Source organism: Apis florea, unplaced genomic scaffold (assembly GCF_048593485.1).
Source record: "Apis florea isolate Af1SG1 unplaced genomic scaffold, ASM4859348v1 contig_3585_pilon, whole genome shotgun sequence".
In the NCBI taxonomy this organism is placed as follows: domain Eukaryota; kingdom Metazoa; phylum Arthropoda; class Insecta; order Hymenoptera; family Apidae; genus Apis; species Apis florea.
This window is the reverse complement of record NW_028256788.1, coordinates 2,345,653-2,367,250: the sequence shown is the minus strand read 5'-3', so window position 1 is coordinate 2,367,250 and position 21,598 is coordinate 2,345,653. Positions and strand designations below refer to the sequence as shown.

The window sequence follows — 21,598 nt, the reverse complement described above, 5'->3', positions numbered from 1 at the left end:
ATTTCTATTTGATATTTGAAACTTATATGTATAAACCAAATATGTATTTTTTAATTGTAGTACAAAAAATGGAAAAAAATGGAACCTTATTTTTCAATAAGATATAACGATAAGCAACAATAGAGAATAACTTTTAAAAAATTTATATTAACCAACATTTCATTACTATATTTGAGAAACGACGATGGATAAAATTTTAGAAAAAATAGTCTCAAGAAAACTAAATAGAAAAAACTTTAGATAAATTGTTAATAAACCATAATATAATTATTATATTATATTTTTTATTTACATTGTTGAATATACTATACTTACTATATATATAGATTATAGATCTTGTTGTTAATGCTAAATAATAATTTAAGCTAAATAATGATAAAGTTCAAATTAAAATGAAAAATCGTTAGTCCGTCAATCTAGTTATCTTCAAATATATATCCGTAAAAGGAGATAAAAGTAGTGCACGTGGATGAAATTTATAAGGAATTAACGTTTTATCGCAAACATCAAGCTTGAAATTTCGAAGAATTTTTATCAATCCAATTTTTACTTGATACACAGCAAATCGTGCACCTGGAACAAAATTCTAATTAATATCGTACAATTATCATTTTATTTTTTTATATTATCTTTGATTTTAAATTTCTACTATACAAGTGCATACCAATGCAATTTCTTGGTCCGTGACCAAAAGGTGAAAAATGCATAGGATGTCTTTGTTTTATCTTATCCTCTGAAAATCTTTCAGGATCAAATTTTTCTGGATCAGGATAAATATCTGGATCGTGATGAATGGCGTAAATAGGTATCCATATTTTTAATCCTTTTGGAAGTGTCACTTTATTACTTTCGAAAGTATAATTCTCAATTATTTCTCTGTTTAAAAATGGCAGAGATGGATATTTTCTTAGAGTCTCTGTAAATATAGGATAAGGAATTAAAAAGAATAAAATTATGAATAAAACTATAAATAAAATTACAAATAATCGTTCAAAATGTTAATACGTTAGTGGTACACTAATAAACCTTTGAAGATTTTTAGTGACCAAAACGAATGAAAATTAATTTCGTTAGATGAAGACATAAAATATACCAACTATCGTATTTAGGATTGACTCTTTAAATTCTTACGAACATATTAATATTTGCTATAAAGTAAAATGTAAATTAAAATAATTAGGCACACGAAGAAATAAAATTTAAATCTTGGTTTGAAAGTTAGAAATTACACTTGAAAAAACTATTTAGTAGTATTCACCTTGAAAAACTTTTCCCAAATATTCCATTTCCTTTATGGTTTCGTACTTCCAATCTCCATCATTTTTTTCTTCAAATTCTTTGATTTCTTTTCGTAACTTGTCCTGAATATCAGGATTCAAAGCTAATTCATAAAGAGCATTGCTAATCGTTGTTGACGAAGTCTCGAAACCGGCAACAAAAAAAATAAACGTTTGTGCCGCCAATAATTCATTTGTTATGTCTAAAATAGGAAAAAAAAGAATAGAAAAATTTTTGAATACAAAATAATTATTATAAACAAACAAAGATTATTACTATTTAGTTTAGTTGAACAGCGTTATTTTAAGCAATTATATTTTAAAAAATAAAATATTAATAATTATAATAAATAATATATAATATAATGAATAATGTTAACTTGCAATAAAATCATTAATAAAATAAGTATTAAAAAAAAGATACCAAAATTGCCAAGTTATAAACATTTTTTTACAAACTTTTTTTCTACAATAGATATGGATATACTAACGGAGGTCAATCTTTTCCGGATGTTTCTTGAGATTTAATAGTATATTCATAAAATCGGGCCTAAAGAAATTGTTTCTCTCTCTGTATTCCAATGTTTCCCTCGTTAATTTTATAATGTTTTCCGCCATTTCGTCTGTCGGCCATAAATAAAGAATATAATTGTAAAGTCGCGGCGTAAACTCTCTGATTCTATGCTTTATTATTCTTGCGTAATCTGTGGCAAAAACAGATTTTCCAAGTCGTCGAAATTCGCTCTCTTTTTCCGACAATGAGTTCATGTCCACACCAAAACCACAGCTTCCAACGACATCTGTGGTAAATCTTGCGGCAACTTCTCGTACGTTGATAGGTTCTCCTTTTTTTACCAAACTATCCACGTAAGTTACGAAATGCATAGAACACTCAAGAATCAAGGAAAACATTCCTTTAAGTTTATTGGCAGTAAATACTGGTGTGAGATGTTTTCTTAATGCCTGCCATCTTTCTGCCTCTATCGCGAAAAGATGTTGAGATAATGGTTCACCCTGAAACATTGAACATATTAGAAAAAATCAAATATTATTTATTTAAAATATTTCTTTGTCTCTTACAACTTCAATAATTAATCATTATTTATTCACTTTGTTATTTTTAGAAATAAAATATATATATAATATTCTGCATTTAAACATACAACATAGAATAATTTTAAAAATTGATAAGATATCATTTATGATAATGAAAAGGTAAAATGAAAATATGTCGTATATAGATAAAAAATGAGTTTGCACTAATTATACTACTATTGTTTTTTTTTTTTTTTTTCTAAACTATTACTTACTCAAATAGAACGTCAATTATAGCACAAATTGTAAAAAAAGACAAATTTCAATTTATTTTTTTTATTATTGTGAAAGTATAACTTGATATCGTATACAGTATTATTTTTTTTACTTACTGAGACTACTGGCAATAATCCTCGATTCATTATTTTAGAGAAATCTTTAATCAAGATAGTTTTTATGAGATCTGGATCATTGATGATTAATTCAGGTGTTCTTGTTGCAAATATTCCAATTATAGGCTCGTTTTTATATTCACGATACATTTTTGTAAGAAATTGTGTTATCGATTCTCTTCCTAACAATACCTCCTTTATATTACCAAATCCCAACATGGGTTTTGGTCCAGGTATTCCACGATTTTTCCAAAAATTATTATTAACCGTTAAATAATAGTAGAGCGCAATAAGCGCCACTACTATTCCACAAAAAATTTCTAAACTATACATTTTTTAGATTTTATGCTATGCGATGCGAAGAATGAATTTGTCACTTTCTACAAATTAATTAATTTAGATAATTTTCTTAAATATTGTTGTATCGAAATTGCCGATATTTTGAATAACGTGATTAATTATAAGTTTTTTTGATACTGTATATAGAAGAAATGTTAGAATATTTTTACGACTTTACTTTTTGTAATCTTTTTTAACAACTGCAAAAGTAACTTTTAAATGTTTTTCACTCTGCATGTTGATTGATATAAATTTTATTTGGTCAAAAGTATGTTAAATTTTAATTGTCTTTTTGTTTACAACAAATATCTTTTCTTTCACAAACAATGTCGCTCTAGGACTGATGTTATATTATGGAACGTATTTTATATATTCGAACGATAATAAATCAAAATTGTTTAACATTTAATTTTCAAATGTTACGATAATATGGGAAAAGATATGGGATATTTGAATATTGATTTTGAATCTTTAATGAGATTTTAAAATAGTATGATAAAATGCATGGACATATTATAATTACAATGTATCATATTTTGTGAATTCATCGGTGAATCGAATGAATTGAATTTCAATAATTTTTGAATTATGTTACGAATAATTTGATAAAGAACATGTGTACTTATTTATACATCCAACGTTATTATTGCTTATAATTTAATTTAAACGAATTAGATTTATTTTTTGCTACTTTTATGTATAAAGAGATCCATTATTAAAAATACCTCTCAGTACAGTAAAATATGTATAGAGTATGTATTTGAACTTATACATTATTATATAAATTTTAGAATATTATTTATATCCTGCATATAATAATCTCTGATACTAATGATAAAATTAGTGACAATTATTTATTCATAATGTTCTTTAGTGAAATATCCAATTTATGTAAATATTCAAACATGATAGTTGATTTTATCTTTCTCGCTAAAGCATAATGTCCAATCATAGGAGGTCATTTCATAATTTTCAAAGATTAGAAAAATTATCATTTTTACATTATTTATAAAAACGTTACATTATTTTTTCGAAATGTTACATTTGTTAACATTTCAAAATTTCAAATTAAATATGTCAGACCATTTCTGTATCTAAAAGTCGATCACTTCGAACAAGCTTATTAGTTACAATTAGTTACAGAATTAAATATATGGAAATTGATCAATTTTTTTAAAAAAGTAAAAAATATATTTATTTTTTTTTTAAACGGAATTATTTTTAAACATTGCGTGTAATGTTGTATATTAAGATAAAATAACGTATATTGTGAATTTAATTTTATTTTTGCACAATTTAAATTTATATTGTTTTAAATTAATTAAATTTATACATATACACATTATGGTTCTATCGAATTGAATTAATAAAATATAGATAATAATTTTTATATAAATTAAATATATAATATTGTAGAAGAATATTATCATATATATATATATAGATTTTTATAATATTTCAAATATAAAATATCATTACGAGTGCAAATGAAATATGTTTGAATAGAATATTCCATATTCAATGCATTTTATTCAATACTCTCAAACAATATTCTCAAACATAAGATCTTCTTTATCGTTTTCATAACAAATCCTAATATTATTTTATTAATTCATAAACACATTTATATAAATTATTGAAATAAGTGACTATTGTGAAACAAGTAGCTGGAGTTTTGAAAAATTGCAATTAGAAAATTGGACGGAAGACTTTTTCATAATATATTTTAAAATTCCTAATTCTGTTATTTCCGAATTAAGGGAAAATATACTTCAAATTCAGTTACTATTTCCGAGCAATAATTTGCATTAAAACACTTTTATTATATATCAGGATATATTATTAATAGCTGTTTTGCATAGATAAAAATATAATTTTTATATTTTTTACAATGAAAGTTAAAATACATTGTAGTCTCGAGAAAGGAATGAAATTGATATCCTGTATTTACAATTGTACAATAAAAACAAGTATGCAGAAAAAATACAAAGAAAAAAGAAAAGAAAGACAGAAATATTATAAAAAAAAAAAAATTGAGAAATTTTCATCTCTGACAAAGCAAAACTAAATAGACAAGAAACAGTATTAAAACAGTATAAAAAGAATTGATCATAAGTGGTATCTTTAGAAAACATCATGCTCATGAGATAATTTTCAATATTGTTCCTGTTTTACTATATTATTGAGAAAATACAAAAAGATACATATTATTAAGTAGACATTGATTCTTCGATTTTTATTTGATTTTTGAAATCTATTTCTATAAATCAATTATGTATTCTCTAACTGTAAATGTAGAAAATAGAATGTCATCTAAAGCAATAAAATATTTTTGCTATCATTAGAGTGAATATTTTTATGAAGCACTGATGAATATTAGAAAATTTAGAAATCGTTAGTCCGTCAATCTAGTTATCTTCAAATATATATCCGTGAAAGGAGATAAAAGTAGTGCACGTGGATGAAATTTATAAGGAATTAACGTTTTGTCGCAAACATCAAGCTTGAAATTTCGAAGAATTTCTATCAATCCAATTTTTACTTGATATACGGCAAATCGTGAACCTGGAACAAAACTCTAATTAATATCGTATTATTGCTATTTCTTTTCTCATATTATATTTGATTTTAAATTCCTATATTATACATACCAATGCAATTTCTTGGTCCATGACCAAAAGGTAAAAAATGCATAGGATGTCTTTGTTTTATATTATCCTCTGAAAATCTTTCAGGATCAAATTTTTCTGGATCAGGATAAATATCCGGATCGTTATGAATGGCGTAAGTCGGTATCCATATTTTTAACCCTTTTGGAAGTGTCACTTTATTATTTCCGATAGTATAATCATCAATTATTTCTCTGTTTAAAAATGGCAAAGATGGATATTTTCTTAGAGTTTCTGTGGAATAGCATATACAAAAATATATATATATGTAGAATAGAATATAGAAAAAATATAAAAATAGCAATTAAAGGTAGCGTAAAATTACGAATAATCGTTCAAAGTGTTAATACATTAGTGACACACTAATACCTTTGAAGATTCTAGTGACCAAAACGAGCGAAAATTAATTTCGTTAGATGAAGACATAAAATATACATAAACTATCATTTTTAGCATTGACTCTTTAAATTTTTATGAACATATTAACACCTGTTATAAAGTGAAATGTAAATGAAAATAATTAGGTATACGAAGAAATAAAATTTATATCTTGATTTGAAAGTCAGAAATTACATTTAAAAAAACTATTCACCTTGAAAAATTTTTTCCAAATATTCCATTTCCTTTATGGTTTCGTACTTCCAATCTCCATCATTTTTTTCTTCAAATTCTTTGATTTCTTTTCGTAACTTGTCCTGAATATCAGGATTCAAAGCTAATTCATAAAGAGCATTGCTAATCGTTGTTGACGAAGTCTCGAAACCGGCAATAAAGAAAATAAACGCTTGTGCCGCCAAGAATTCATTTGTTACGTCTAAAATAGGATAAAAAGGAATAGAAAAATGGATAATATATTATTTTTTAATTTTAGAATACAAAATAGTTATTATAAACAAACAAAGATTTTTTTCATTCGCATAAAAGTAAAATTTCCATCTAAGATTATAACTATTTAGTTTAGTTAAATAGCGTTATTTTAAGCAATTATATTTTAAAAAATAAAATACTAATAATTATGTAATAAATAATATATCAATGAATGACTTTATTTTTTTTTTCTTCTTTTTCGAATTTAAACAGGGAGAATAAGTTATCTTGCAATAAATCTTTAAAAGAATATCTATTAAAAAGAAGATACCAAAATTGCCAAGTTATAAAAATTTTTTTACAAACGACTTTTTTTCTACATAATAAATATGGATATACTAACGGAGGTCAATCTTTTCCGGATGTTTCTCGAGATCTAACAGTATATTCATAAAATCGGGCCTCAAGATATTGTTCTTCTCTCTGTATTCCAGTGTTTCTCTCGTTAGTTTTATCATATTTTCCGCCATTTCGTCTGTCGGCCATAAATAAAGAATATAATTGTAAAGTCGCGGCGTAAACTCTCTGATTCTATGCTTTATTATTCTTGCGTAATCTGTGGCAAAAACAGATTTTCCAAGTCGTCGAAATTCGCTCTCTTTTTCCGACAATGAGTTCATGTCCACACCAAAACCACAGCTTCCAACGACATCTGTGGTAAATCTTGCGGCAACTTCTCGTACGTTGATAGGTTCTCCTTTTTTTACCAAACTATCCACGTAAGTTACGAAATGCATAGAACACTCAAGAATCAAGGAAAACATTCCTTTAAGTTTATTGGCAGTAAATACTGGTGTGAGATGTTTTCTTAACGCCTGCCATCTTTCTGCCTCCAACGCGAAAAGATGTTGAGATAATGGTTCACCCTGAAGCATTGAACATATTAGAAAAAATCAAATATTATTTATTTAGAATATTTCTTTGTCTCTTACATCTTCAATAATTAATCATTATTTATTCACTTTGTTATTTTTATTTAGAAATAAAAAATATATGTAATATTCTTCATTTAGGCTATAGAATAATTGTAAAAATTTATAGGATATCATTTATGATAATGGAATGTTACCATAAGGTAAAATCGAAGTATATCTCATATAGATAAAAAAATATTAATTAGAAATAGCGCGCATTAATTACATTACTTTTATTTTCTATTTTTTTTTTTAATTACTTACTCGAATGAAATATCTCTTATAGCACAAATTGTAAAAAAGAATGAATATCAATTTATTTTTTTATTATTGTGAAAGTATAACTTGATATCGTATACAGTATTATTTTCATACTTACTGAGACCACTGGCAATAATCCTCGATTCATTATTTTAGAGAAATCTTTAATCAAGATAGTTTTTATGAGATCTGGATCATTGATGATTAATTCAGGTGTTCTTGTTGCAAATATTCCAATTATAGGCTCGTTTTTATATTCACGATACATTTTTGTAAGAAATTGTGTTATCGATTCTCTTCCTAACAATACCTCCTTCATATTGCCAAATCCCAATATGGGTTTTGGTCCAGGTATTCCACGATTTTTCCAAAAATTTTTATTAATCGTTAAATAATAGTAGAGCGCAATAAGCGTCACTACTATTCCACAAAAAATTTCTAAATTAGTATACATTTTTTAAATTTTGTTATTATACAATGCGAAGAATTAATTAAGAATTAATTTTTTGAATTAGCAATACGCTTTAATCAAGTATTAGTTAATATAATTAATTTTGTTCAATATCGTTAAACTATTGATATTTTAAAGAACGTGTTATAAAATATAATTAAATTTTTTGATTTTACGAAACACGAAATGAAGAATATTCGAATTTTCTTTCGTAATTTTCTTATCATTCATTAATTTATATTTAAATTATTATTGACTTATAAGAATCTATTATGTATGGTGTTATAAATATTTTAGAAATTATTTGAAAACACTACTAAAACTAACTGCTTATGTTCAAATAAGCGCTATTTATAAACAACAAATTTATTTAATTGACACTATTAACTATTAACATAAAACGTTTTATGTATTTAATAGATGAAATAATTTTATTATCATTAACATTTCCTTTTTAAGTCATATTTGATAAAATAGATTTGAATATCGATAGCTTTACTTAAATGGAATATATTATAATAAAAATATATACGATAGATACCATACTTTGCGAATTAAAATCGATGAATTATGTCGCTACTTCAATAATTTTTGAAATTATGTTACGAAGAATTTGAAGAACGTTTATTTATGTATGCATCCAACGTTATTATTACTTATAATTTTCGAGATTATTTATATAAAAATCTTTTTTTCGTGATTTGTTTCACTATAATTTAAATAAAATATATTTATCTTTTGCTATTTTTATATGTGAAGAAATCCATTATTAAAAATGCTTCTTAGTTGAATACATATGGAAAATATATATGTAGAACATGTATTCGGACTAATGCATCATTATATAAATTTTATTATACTATTTATATCTCGCATATAATAATCTCTGATGTTAATAATAAAAAGTGTTCATTTATAATAAAAATTTATAATAATTTTAAAAATTTATAATAATTTATTCAAATGAAATATGCAATATATGTAAATATTTAGTACTATTCAAGCATGATGGATGATTTTATCTTCCTCATTAAGACATGACGTTTATAAACTTTTAGGATATGATATATTGTTATTTACTATAATTTACATTAATTATAGTAAATTATAGTAAAATACGTACAAAACGTTATTTTTTCAAATCGCAATATTTGTGAACATTTCAAAACGTGCAACATATCTTTTTATTCTCTTTTTATTCTTAATCTCTTCAGATTAATCCGAAGATAGTGACATTTGCTTATTAATATCCAATAATGATGTGCAAATCATTGATTCAATGATTAACTATGTGGAAATTGATTGATTAATTTTGGTATTTTTGTAAAAAAATAAAAAACATTTTTATTTTTGGAAGCGGAACGTAGTTTGCTTGCAATATTATATATTAATATACAATAATATTGTTTATATCAGGACACACTATATTATGACACAATTCAAATTATTTTCATTAGTATGCTATATTCTATTTTTTTCTAATCAAACAATTCTATTATTGTATTCAACATATAGTAAATATATAAATTAAATAATTCTCTGAATAAATACTTCGTAAATCTATATGTACGTATTTGATTATATAAAATTATAAAGTAAATTAAAGAAAAGCAATAACAATTTTGCAAATTAATTATATAATTATATAGAAAGAGATGCAAATGGAATTAAAATGTTTTAATGCAAATATAATTTTAAATTTTAAGTTACGAGCAATTTCGGTAATATTTAAATCCAAATTTTGTAAATAATTAAATATTTTTAAATATTATTTAAATTCATTTATATATAAAAAGAAAATAGAAAAATTAAAGACAATATTATTTTCTTTTTATTGTTCGTGTATATATTTTTATCAATCGTCAAACATATAAACATATATATTGCGTTAAAACATTCTTATTATATATCAGGATATATTTTAGAATAATAAATATTGTATAAATAAAAATGTAATTTTTATATTTTTTTACGATAAAAGTTAAAATACATTGTAGTGTCGGGAAAGAAATGAAATTGATATCTTGTATTTATATTTTATTTATACAATAAAAACAAGTATGCAGAAAAAAATACAGAGTAAAAATAGAAGAAAGATAGAAATATTATGAGAAATTTTCACCTTCAACAAAACAAAATCAAATAGACAAGGAAGAAAATAATATTTAAACAAGAATTGATCGTCAGCGCTATCTTTTGGAAACGACAGATATTCCTAATCGTACTCATGAGATAATTTTCAATATCGTTCCTGTTTTACCATATTATTAAGAAAATATAAGATCTAAATTATTAAGTAGGCATTAATTCTTCGATTTTTGTTTGATTTTTGAAATCTATTTGTCTATAAATCAAATATGTATTCTAATTAATAAATACAGAAAATAGAATCTCATTTAAAGTAATAAAATATTTTAAAATATTTTTATCATTATAATAAATGTTTTTATGAAGCGCCGATAAATAAAGTTTAAAATAGTTTTAAAAAGTTGAAAGTTTAAAAAAAAATAGTTTCAAAAATGAAAATGGATAACATTCTAAATAAATAACTGTAGAATAAATATAATATTACATATATACGTTATACGTTATATATATATGTTTTATTTATATTAACACGTATGTTGTGCATATTATTCTTATTCTTACACATAGATTCTTATAGATAACATCTTTTATGTTAAACAATAATGAAGTTTAAATTAATAAAGAGAGATTGTTAGTTCGTCAATCGAGTTATCTTTAAATATAAGCCTGTAAGAGGTATTAAAATTAATCCACGTGGATGAAGTTTATAAGGAATTAATGTTTTGTCGCAAACATCAAGCTTGAAATTACGAATAATATTTATCAATCCAATTTTTACTTGATATACGGCAAATCGTATACCTGGAACAAAATTCTAATTAATATCGTACTATTATTCTAATTCTAATTATAAATAGTATTATTATTATTATTATTTTTTATATTATTTTCGATTTTAAATTTCTTTTGTACATATCCATACCAATGCAATTTCTTGGTCCGTGTCCAAAAGGTAAAAAATACATAGGATGTCTTTGTTTTATATTATCCTCTGAAAATCTTTCAGGATCAAATTTTTCTGGATCAGGATAAATATCCGGATCGTTATGAATGGCGTAAGTTGGTATCCAAATTTTTAATCCTTTTGGAACTGTCACTTTATTACTTTCGAAAGTATAATCCTCAATTATTTCTCTATTCAAAAATGGCACAGATGGGTACTTTCTTAAAGTTTCTATAAGCAGAAAAGAAATTAAAAACACTGTAATAATTATTACTCAAAGTATTAATATATTTTATTTTGAAGAATTGATGTGGTCAATTAAAAACACGCACAAAAGTTGGTATGTAAAAATGTTGATTCGAACTTATCTGTTGAACAATTTATATTTGTATTAGATAAAGCAAGATAGAGAATATAAGAATTTTTGTATGTTTTTTCCATCCTTATCGATTCTTCAATGTTTCTTGTCCGGCATTAACGTGAACGTATCAGGTTTCAGAATAGAGATAGTGAAATATAAATAAAAGTTTCAAATACACGCATCAACAAATTAAAATTTGAACATTCATTTGAAAAAGTAAAAAAGTTACGTTAGAAGAAACTATTGCGGTATTTACCTTGAAATATTTTTTCCAAATAGTTCATTTTTTTAACGGTTTCATGTTTCCACTCTTCATCATTTTTCGATTCAAATTCTTTAATCTCCTCTCGCAATTTGTTCTGAATATCAGGATTCAAAGCTAGTTCGTAAAGAGCATTGCTTAACATTGTTGAAGAAGTTTCAAAGCCAGCCGTGAAAAAAATAAATACTTGCGCCGCTAATAATTCATCTGTTATCTCTATAAAATTAGAAAATAGATAGCATATTAATTTTTTTATGCAGCAATAAGTTTACACGAAAACAAAAGTCTATTATTTTATTATATAAAAATTAAATTACCATTTAAATTTAATTACATAATTATCATATTTGCAATTAGTATAATAAAATATTAGTAATTATTTTCTAAGAAAAGTAATGATCATTTTATCCCTCTCCCTCTCTCTCTCTCTCTTTCACATTAAACTATAGCAAGGCCAATAGTTTAACGTAGCAACATAACTTACTTTACACAACAGCAATTATTAAAAGTAAAAAAAGAGTAAATTGTGAATATTTTTTCTACAAATTCTGTATCATCTTTGTATAGTAAATTTGTACTAACCGAGGTCAATTTTTTCTGGATGTTTCTTAAGTTCTAATAATATATTTATAAAATCAGGCCTAAAGATATCATTCTTTATTCTATATTCTATTGTCTCCTTCGTTAGTTTCAGAATATTTGGCGATATTTTATCTAATGGCAATATATAAAGAAGCAAATTGTAGAATTGTGGCGTCAATTCTCTGATTCGATCTATTATTATTTTATAGACATTTGTGTCGAAGATACTTTTTCCAAGTCGTCGAAATTCGCTCTCTTTTTCCGACAATGAGTTCATGTCCACACCAAAACCACAGCTTCCAACGACATCTGTGGTAAATCTTGCGGCAACTTCTCGCACATTGATAGATTCTTCTTTCCTTATTAAGATATCCACATAGTTTACGAGTTGCTGAGAGCACTCGTGAATCAAGTAAAACATTCCTTTAAGTTTGTTACTGGTAAATCCTGATGTAAGATGTTTTCTTAATGGCTGCCATCTTTTTGCCTCCAACGCGAAAAGATGTTGTGATATCGGTTCTGTCTGAAACATTGAACATATTAAAAAAATAGCAAATATTATTTATTTAGAGTATTTTTTTTTTATCTATTACATCTTCTTCAATAATTATTCATTATTTATTCACTTTGTTATTTTTACTTAGAAATAAAAAAAATGTATATAATATTTTTTATTTAAGTTATAGAATAGTTGTAAAAATTGATAAGACGTCATTTATGATAATGTTATCATAAGGTATAATCACAATATATCGCATATAAATAAAGAATGAATTGATCGCATTATATTCATTTTGTTAATTACATTTTGTTAATTTTGCTTTCTATTTTTTTTTTTTTTTAACTACTTATTCATACACTTATGAAATATCAATAAAGCACAAATTGTAAAAAAGAATAAATTTTAATTTATTTTTTTGTTATTATCTTGAAACCATATACAGTATTATTTTTATACTTACTGAGATAATTGGCAATAATCCTCGATTCATGAATTTTGAAAAATCTTTAATCAAGACAGTTTTTATGAGATCTGGATCTTTGATGATTAAAGCAGGTGTTTTTAGTTTAAATATTCCAATCATAGATTCGTTCTTGTATTCATGGTACATCTTTGTAAGAAATTGTACTAACGATTCCTCTCCAAATATTACCTTTTTCATATTGCCGAATCCCAACATGGGTTTTGGTCCAGATATTCCACGATTTTTCCAAAAATTATTATTACTTGTTAAATAACAGTAAAACGCAATAAGCGTTATCACTATTCCACAAAAAATTTCTAAATTAATATACATTTTTTATAATTTGTGTAGATCATGCGAAGAATTAATTCACTATCTTCTACAAATTGGCAGTAACATTTAATCAAATGGTAATCAATTTAAACAATTTTATTTAATTTTATTATATGATTTTATTATATGAATTTTATGATATTTTAAATAACGTATTTATAATCAGATATTTGATATTTCTGATTAAAAAACGGAGACGGAGATCGTTGGAATTATTTTTTGTAACTTTTTTTAAAATTTTTTCTTTAAATCATGATTACGAAATTAACTTTTAAGAATTTTTTATTTATTTAATGTGTTAATTATTTTATAAATCTTATTTATTTGAATTTGTATTAAAACTATGACTATATTTCTTTATGTCTGTTTAAGTAAAAATTGTTTAAGCAATAGTGACTAGGTTACTATTATATTAACTTCGAACGTAATTTATGTACTAGATAACAATGATGACAAACCGAAATTATTATCGTTATATTTTTAACTTATTGCGATAAAATAAAAATGCACAAATTTAAATTTCGATTTTTAATTGGATGGAAGGTTTAACTAATTTTAACAATTTTGAATAACGTTATATAAGAAAAAATTTTTATTTCATATTTATGTTACATTTAACGTTATTGCTGGTTATTTCAATCTTCACTCACATTTAAACGATATGTCCTGCGATTCTTCGTGTCACAAGTTCAGATTAATATTATATTTATTTATCGATAAATTACGTGATAAGTATTATTTATAAATTCTTTTGATATTTTTCCAATAAAGTATGTATGTGTATATAAAATGTATTTCAACTTGTGCATGTTAATTACATGGATATGACAAAGTAATATCTTGTATGTGATAATAATAATCTCACGTGATAATTAAGAATGATAATAGTGATAACAGTGATAAAAGTTCATTCATCATATCACTGTTTATAGATATATAATAATTATGTAAATATTTATTATTATTCGATGTGATGGATAATTTCGGCGACGAATTTACGATTTTTTATTAATACTTTTTGTTAAAAAGACATGATGCTGAAAAATATCAAATCGAAGCCAGCCAATTCACGAGTTTCAGAGGTAAGATGAACTATCTATTTTTTTTTTTATTACATTTATTTATATTAATATCATTTTTTACATTATTATATTATGTTAAATTTATATTAATTAAGTGAATAAATTGCAAACTAATAAATTTTTTTCAAAGACCACTGTTACTTGTTGTTGGTAATTCAAAAGTGAGATTAAACATAAATTTACATGCATAACTGATTGTCCGATTATTTGAACAGACTTGTTATTATTAATATTAATAAAATTCAAATCATTGAAATCAATGATTGTATTTGTTATATACTTATGTACATGAGAATTAGGTTAATTTTATCATATTTTTTTAAAAAACGTTTTTATTCGAGGCGAAACATAATTTGTAGATAACGTCATGCTGATATATATTAACATACATTGCAAGACAATTTAAATTATTATCAATACTATATCTCACTTTTATTTACAATTAAACGATTCGAATATTCGTCATATTCAACGTATACGTATAAATTGAATAAAATTAAATAAAATTCTTCCGAATAAATATCTATAAGATCTAAACATAGAATTATATGTAATTACATATTCCATTATTACGTAAATATAAAGTAAAATATTTTATATAAAAAAAAAAGGGAAAAAGATATTAATTTTTCAACTTAACTACATTCAAGTATAAACCCGTTATTGGTACTAAAAGAGCCGTATACGGATTAACTTTGTAAGGAATTAATGTTTTATTGCAAACGTGGACCTCGAAATTACGAAGAATCTTTATTAATCCAATCTTTGTTTGGTATACCGCAAATCGTGCACCTGGAACGAATATTTAGAGTTGAGCATATTGGAAAATATATAAGGAATTATTTAATATTCTCCAACAATATATTATAAAAATAACATTTTTATAAATCATGATATTTGTGGAACAATATAGATAAAAAAAGATATCACAATTTTATCATATGACAATATGATCGTAGTAACAGGATAAGAAAATTTATAATTTTATTATTAATCGAGTTGTTTATAGTTTAATAAATATCTCTCTCTCAATCGATATTTTTGTACATCAATTTTATATTTATTTTAGCCTGATCTAATTCTAATTTGAAAATGACTTTTCTTAATAATTAATAATTGTATTTTTTCTTGCATAATCTCGATTAACAGATATTAAATTTAAATTTCGTCATTCATTTGCTAAAGTTTGAACGAATAAAAAAAAAATTTGCAAAATAAATTTTTTTCACGTCATTGGGAGAATTGTTTGCAATCAAATAATTATAATTTTGTCACATACCAATGCAATTTCTTGGTCCGTGTCCAAAAGACAAGAAATGCATAGGATGCCTTTTCTTTATCTCCTCCTTCGAAAATCTTTCAGGATCGAACTTTTCCGGATTTAAATATATATCTGGATCGTGGTGAATGCCATAAATCGGTATCCAGATCTTTAAATCTTTGGGAACTGTTATTTTACTATTTTCGAAGGTATAATCGTTTATTAATTTTCTGCTCAGAATTGGCAAGGCTGGATATTTTCTCAGAGTTTCTGCAAATGGAAAATAATGTTTCAGAAATTGGTCACCACCGATCAAGCAAAAATTTGAGAAATTTCGATTCGAAAAATTAAAAATTTGCTTATCACCTTGAAAAACTTTCTCCAAGTACTCCATTTCTTTTATGATCTCATATTTCCATTCTCCATTATTTTCCACTTCGAACTTTTTGATTTCTTTTCGTAACTTGTCCTGGATATCGGGATTCAAAGCTAATTCGTAAAGAGCATTGCTAATCGTTGACGAAGAAGTTTCGAAACCGGCAGCGAAGAAAATGAAAATTTGCGCCGATAATAAATCGTTCGTTAACTCTGAAAAGAAAGGATCGTATAAAAATATCGTATATATAATTTTGTAAAACAGCGATTCACGAAAGAAAACAAGAAAGGATCCGATTGGTGGATCTGGATAACTCGAGCATTTTATGATAAAGTAAAAATTTACTTTGACCGACTAGCAATTATTGCTAGTATACCAACCGATATCAATCTTTTCTGGATGTTTCTTGAGGTCTAAAAGCATATTTATAAAGTCAGGCCTGAAAACATTGTTCTCTTCTCTGTACTTCATTGTATCGATCATTAGTTTCGTGATGATCCTCGTTTTCTCGTCCCGTGGGAATATAGAAAGGAATAAATTGTACAACCATGGGAACATATCTTGCATCCTAAGGCTCAATATCTTTCGCAATGTCGTGGCGAAGATTAACTTCCCTAATCGACGGAATATGCTCTCTTTTTCCGAAAGGGAGTTCATCTCTATCCCGAAAGCGCAACTTCCAACGACATCGGTGGTGAATCTGGCTGAAACTTCTCTAACATCGATGGGCTCCCCTTTCTTTATCAACGTGTCCATGTAACTTTCCAGTTGGTCGGCGCATTCGAGAATCAGGGAGAACATTTCTTTAAGTTTACTGGCGGTAAATAACGGCGTGAATTGTGTTCTCAACGGCTTCCATCTTTCAACTTCTAGATTGAAGAGATGATGAGTCAGCGGATCTCGCTATAACGATTCAACGTTATACATATTAAAAAGAAAAATTAAAATGTTATTTATTCATTTATTGTATTTTTTATTACACTCGATGGAAGAATTTAAAATAATTTCATATAATAATTTTGGAATAAAGTTGGACAATAAAGTATTTAAGTGTAATAATAAGAAAGAAATATAAAAAACAAAAATCGTGAAGATGGAAATGAAATGTTAATACAAGTGAGATAATGGAAAATGAATTTTCATTTGTAAAAAATAAATAACGTAAAATTTTGTATTATGTATAAATAAGTAAAAATGTGATTCATGATAGCTATACAGATATTTTCTATTGTGCGTTTCAAAAACGAAATATTGAAATCGTGGAATAAAAGATACGTTGCAATAATTTATTTGTCCTTTTAAAAATCGTAGAAAGAAAATAAGATCGTGAATTATTTTTCACGTTTATTTAAATACTTACTGAAAAAATTGGAAATAATCCCCGATTCGCAAACTTGGGAAAATCTTTGATCAAGATAGTCTTTATAAGATCTGGATCCTTAATAATTAAAATAGGTGTCCTTTTTGAAAATATCCCAATCATCGGCTCGTTCTTATATTCGTTGTACATCCTTGTGAGAAATTGTGACAGCGATTCCTTTCCAAATATTACATCTTTCACATTGCCGAATCCCAGCACGGGTTTTGGTCCAATCACTCCACGATTTTTCCAAAAATTGTTATCGAACGTTAAGTAACAATACAACGCGATAAGTGTTATCACTATTCCACAAAGAATTTCCAAATTAATATACATTTTTTTCTTTACTTTTTCTGCGAATCAATTAGGAGTCGAATAAATAATTTGCTGCAAAGTATAAACGATATTTAATGGATTTTAATAAACACTGGCAGATTCTCATTAACATAATATACACACGAAACGTTATAGAATAGATCGTAAATATAATAAATGTCAAACAATTGTATTTGAATATCTTGATGATATAAAACAATTATTTTTAAAAGGAATAAAGACATTTGAATCTTACCTGGAAGGTAGATCGAAGAGGAAAGAGGATCGTCTTAGAAGATCGAAAAAAAACTTGTGTAGATATTCATTAACTGACGACTTACTTGTGGATCGAATATATATATATGTATGTATATATGTATGTATGTACATATATACATACATGTCTATATACATATATACGTATATATATAAACCATTCGTGTTGATTTCTGAAATGAAACGAAAGATAACGGAATAAAAATGTAATAAGCTGAATAGTGATGTTATTCTAAATATACCTTCTCATTTTATCAAATGACTTTTAATAATTTCTGGACTTCGTGAGATTTATGGACAATTTATTTATTTATTTTTTTTTTTCAAGCAAACGGTTGCTTATCAATGATTATATTAAATAATCACATTTTGAAAATACAAAATTTATAACTCGTAAGATGATGCGATATATATATTTCAGATAGATCTAATATTTAATATATTTAATATTTAATATTCAAATATTATATATGTATATGTATATGTATGTGTATATTTGATATTTTGTAATTAATATTCTTTTTCTAATATATATTAGATAACATTTTATTTTATCTAATTTTATTTCATTATTATTCTTTTACGTCATAAATACTTACATTATAAGTTTATATAATGTTTGTGCATTGCACAATTATAAATTAATATTGTATAGATTTATGATATAAACGTTTCACATTATTATAACTTAATATCTCGATACAAAACGCATTTTTGAAAATTTTTGTTATATCTATAATTATGTATTAGATTTCAAAATTAGAAGAATTAGATTTCAAGATTTGAAAATTAAAATATTATCTTAATGATAAGATAATAGATATAATCCTTAATATTCTGATTTTTTTTTTCAAATATTTTTCCAAATATTTTTTGGCAACATTCACATTTTTCAAAATATTTACATGCTTTCAAATAAATCACGCATATTGAAATAATATATTTCTTGCATTTATGAATAAATCTTACTCTGCAACTTCTGAATCATAAATATTTAGACTTGATAAAATCTGAAATGAAAAATATTTTATTTTTATCATAGATAAACACAAACTTATCAATTTCCATAAAACTTCCTTCCTTTTCTACCACATTAGATTGATTGGTTTACCCCGATTAACTTGAACGAATAAAAAGAATTTATTAAAAATGATAGAATAAAATAAAAGAATAATAGAATAAATGGATATACTGTTTAATGAAATCTGTTTTCGACTCATAAACGTTTGTTTATCTTGCACGATTACAATTATATCTAATATGTTTTTTTGTTACAATTCTTGCTAACTGATTGCTAGAAATTTCCCATTCCCATAATTATATACATATACATTGTAATAATCTTTTTATATGTTTTTGATTTCTTTCTCTTAATAAAAACTTAGTATCTCTTATAAAACATTTTTATTATCTATTTGTGGAACATTATCTTTGAATCAAGAGGCTAAAGCAAATACAAAAATTAATAACACAAAAATGTTAATTGAGATTTATTTATTAATTTATTTTATTAATAAGCAATTGAAGTTTATATTAGCGAGACAATAGTGTGATGGAAATAAAGTTTTATTTTCTGTATCGTTTTTTCTATATTATTTTATATTTTTATATAGATTATTCTGTAAAAAATTTTCAATTTTTTTCGTGATAATTTCGTATAAATTATTTCTTAAAAACGAGTCCAAGTATAAAACTATGTATACATACACACATATATATAATTAAAGACAAAAGTACAAAAATGTTAAACTAAAATAAATTTTAAATTTAAAAATATTAATATTTAAAAAAAATATAATATTATAATGTAAATTTATAATTTTATTTTAAATTTATTTTATTTTTTCGTTGTCTTTTCTGATTATATCTATATATATATATATGAAATATTATATTCAACAATTTTGATAACAAAATTAATTAAAAATTAATACTTTTCTTTAAGCATATGAATTTGTAAAATAAATATAAGCAAAAAAATGATAAAAGAAGAACAAAGATAGAAGATATATAGAAGATAAGAATTGATCATTAGCGTCATCTCTTAAATGATAAAGATATTATAATTCTTATTCTACTTTATCATATTTGCTTATACGTATCATTTTCAAGGATAAGATAAATATTATTCTTATACTGTAATAAATTTTTGTAAAATTGAATAAAATAAAATTTTGATGTATAAAAATCTATAATTAAAATATATTGTGTTTGAATTCTTATACGATTTGAATGAATAGGAAATGATACTGCTTTAGTCGATTGAGAAACTAAGCAGATGAGTGCGCATCATAGTGCGCATGTCGTCAGTTTATAGTTGAAAATTGTGCTGATAGGTTGTATTTCATCGGCAAAGGTGCGTAATTAAATAAATTTAAGCTTATTATAAATTATTAAGTTTAATTAAGCTTAATATATTAAGCGTTGTTTAATTAATATATGTTTATTTGATCATTATTATATTAGAATTAACCATATTTTTGTACAGATTATTTGATCGAAGCTTCGAAGATGTCTTTGAATGTGTAATAGTTTCTCCGTATACCATGATAATTAAGATATATAATTGGACGATTTTCATCCAAATATAGTAAGTTTTTATTTATTTTACATATTTTAACAGAAAATCATTATAAATTTATTTTATCGTTTTATTCATATAAAGATCGAAATAGCTAAGTTATTTCACATACACATATTTCTTGTTTAAATGCGTTTATCTATTACGTTCAATTCGTGTATTATTAAAGATTTCTGTATTTGTTTTGATTTTACGCTTAAAGTCTTAAGGTTGAAAACATTTCTTTCCGAGAAATATTGTTCGCATGCCACGCTCCGACATGTTTTGACTTATCGAATTGTTGAGCATACCCCCTCTCATTCTCGATACATCGAAATTAGTACGCAAAATGTTATTCTGTTATCGACATTCGTCACAGCTAGATGCTTTAATTGAGATGCGTGATTTATTCCGTAATTATTTTCTTACTCTTTATATTATTATTTCATTAATAAATATTTGTTTAGTTATTGAATATTAATATGATTAATAATTTTTTGAAAAATCATTTTTCAATAATTTCTTCTTTTTTTATTTTATGTCAATTTGACAATTAGAGTTACCATTAACTCATATTGAGAGTTTCTAAAATAGAATTTGAATTAGATTACGATTAATTTAATTTTATA

The 21,598-nt window shown here is 24.5% G+C and overlaps 4 protein-coding genes across 6 annotated transcripts in view; all 4 read right to left on the bottom strand.

The window, feature by feature from the left end:
• Positions 1 to 241: 241 nt before the first annotated feature.
• Positions 242 to 3,385, bottom strand: LOC147656607 (putative cytochrome P450 6a13). The gene is made up of 5 exons (XM_086914182.1): positions 2,705 to 3,385; positions 1,769 to 2,291; positions 1,259 to 1,480; positions 665 to 916; positions 242 to 573 (listed from the first exon to the last, which is right to left on the bottom strand). Exons 1-5 carry the CDS (start codon positions 3,035 to 3,037, stop codon positions 404 to 406), a joined length of 1,500 nt encoding a protein of 499 aa, XP_086770308.1. The 5' UTR covers positions 3,038 to 3,385; the 3' UTR covers positions 242 to 403.
• A 1,854-nt stretch (positions 3,386 to 5,239) lies between these two features.
• On the bottom strand, positions 5,240 to 8,232 carry LOC147656606 (putative cytochrome P450 6a13). Its single transcript, XM_086914195.1, has 5 exons — positions 7,873 to 8,232; positions 6,923 to 7,445; positions 6,305 to 6,526; positions 5,695 to 5,946; positions 5,240 to 5,608 (listed from the first exon to the last, which is right to left on the bottom strand). Exons 1-5 carry the CDS (start codon positions 8,206 to 8,208, stop codon positions 5,439 to 5,441), a joined length of 1,503 nt encoding a protein of 500 aa, XP_086770321.1. The 5' UTR covers positions 8,209 to 8,232; the 3' UTR covers positions 5,240 to 5,438.
• Positions 8,233 to 10,255: 2,023 nt separating this feature from the next.
• On the bottom strand, positions 10,256 to 14,010 carry LOC105735702 (putative cytochrome P450 6a14). Of its 2 annotated transcripts, XM_086914194.1 has the most exons (6): positions 13,404 to 14,010; positions 12,670 to 12,964; positions 12,442 to 12,573; positions 11,854 to 12,075; positions 11,216 to 11,467; positions 10,256 to 11,094 (listed from the first exon to the last, which is right to left on the bottom strand). In XM_086914194.1, exons 1-6 carry the CDS (start codon positions 13,737 to 13,739, stop codon positions 10,925 to 10,927), a joined length of 1,407 nt encoding a protein of 468 aa, XP_086770320.1. In that variant the 5' UTR covers positions 13,740 to 14,010; the 3' UTR covers positions 10,256 to 10,924. The 2 variants fall into 2 exon arrangements, with proteins under 2 accessions (XP_086770320.1, XP_031772912.2); XM_031917052.2 differs by having other exon boundaries at positions 12,442 to 12,964; positions 13,404 to 14,007.
• A 1,163-nt stretch (positions 14,011 to 15,173) lies between these two features.
• The window catches only part of LOC100869830 (cytochrome P450 6A1), a 30,227-nt gene continuing 23,802 nt past the window's right edge, over positions 15,174 to 21,598 (bottom strand). For both annotated transcript variants that reach the window (XM_031917070.2, XM_086914143.1), the window contains 6 exons: positions 18,390 to 18,582; positions 17,819 to 18,205; positions 16,839 to 17,361; positions 16,449 to 16,670; positions 16,101 to 16,352; positions 15,174 to 15,613 (listed from right to left, as the gene is read on the bottom strand). In XM_031917070.2, the coding sequence (XP_031772930.2) occupies positions 15,444 to 15,613; positions 16,101 to 16,352; positions 16,449 to 16,670; positions 16,839 to 17,361; positions 17,819 to 18,154 (1,503 nt within the window). In that variant the 5' untranslated portion in view covers positions 18,155 to 18,205; positions 18,390 to 18,582 and the 3' untranslated portion in view covers positions 15,174 to 15,443. The remainder of the gene's footprint in view (positions 15,614 to 16,100; positions 16,353 to 16,448; positions 16,671 to 16,838; positions 17,362 to 17,818; positions 18,206 to 18,389; positions 18,583 to 21,598) is intronic.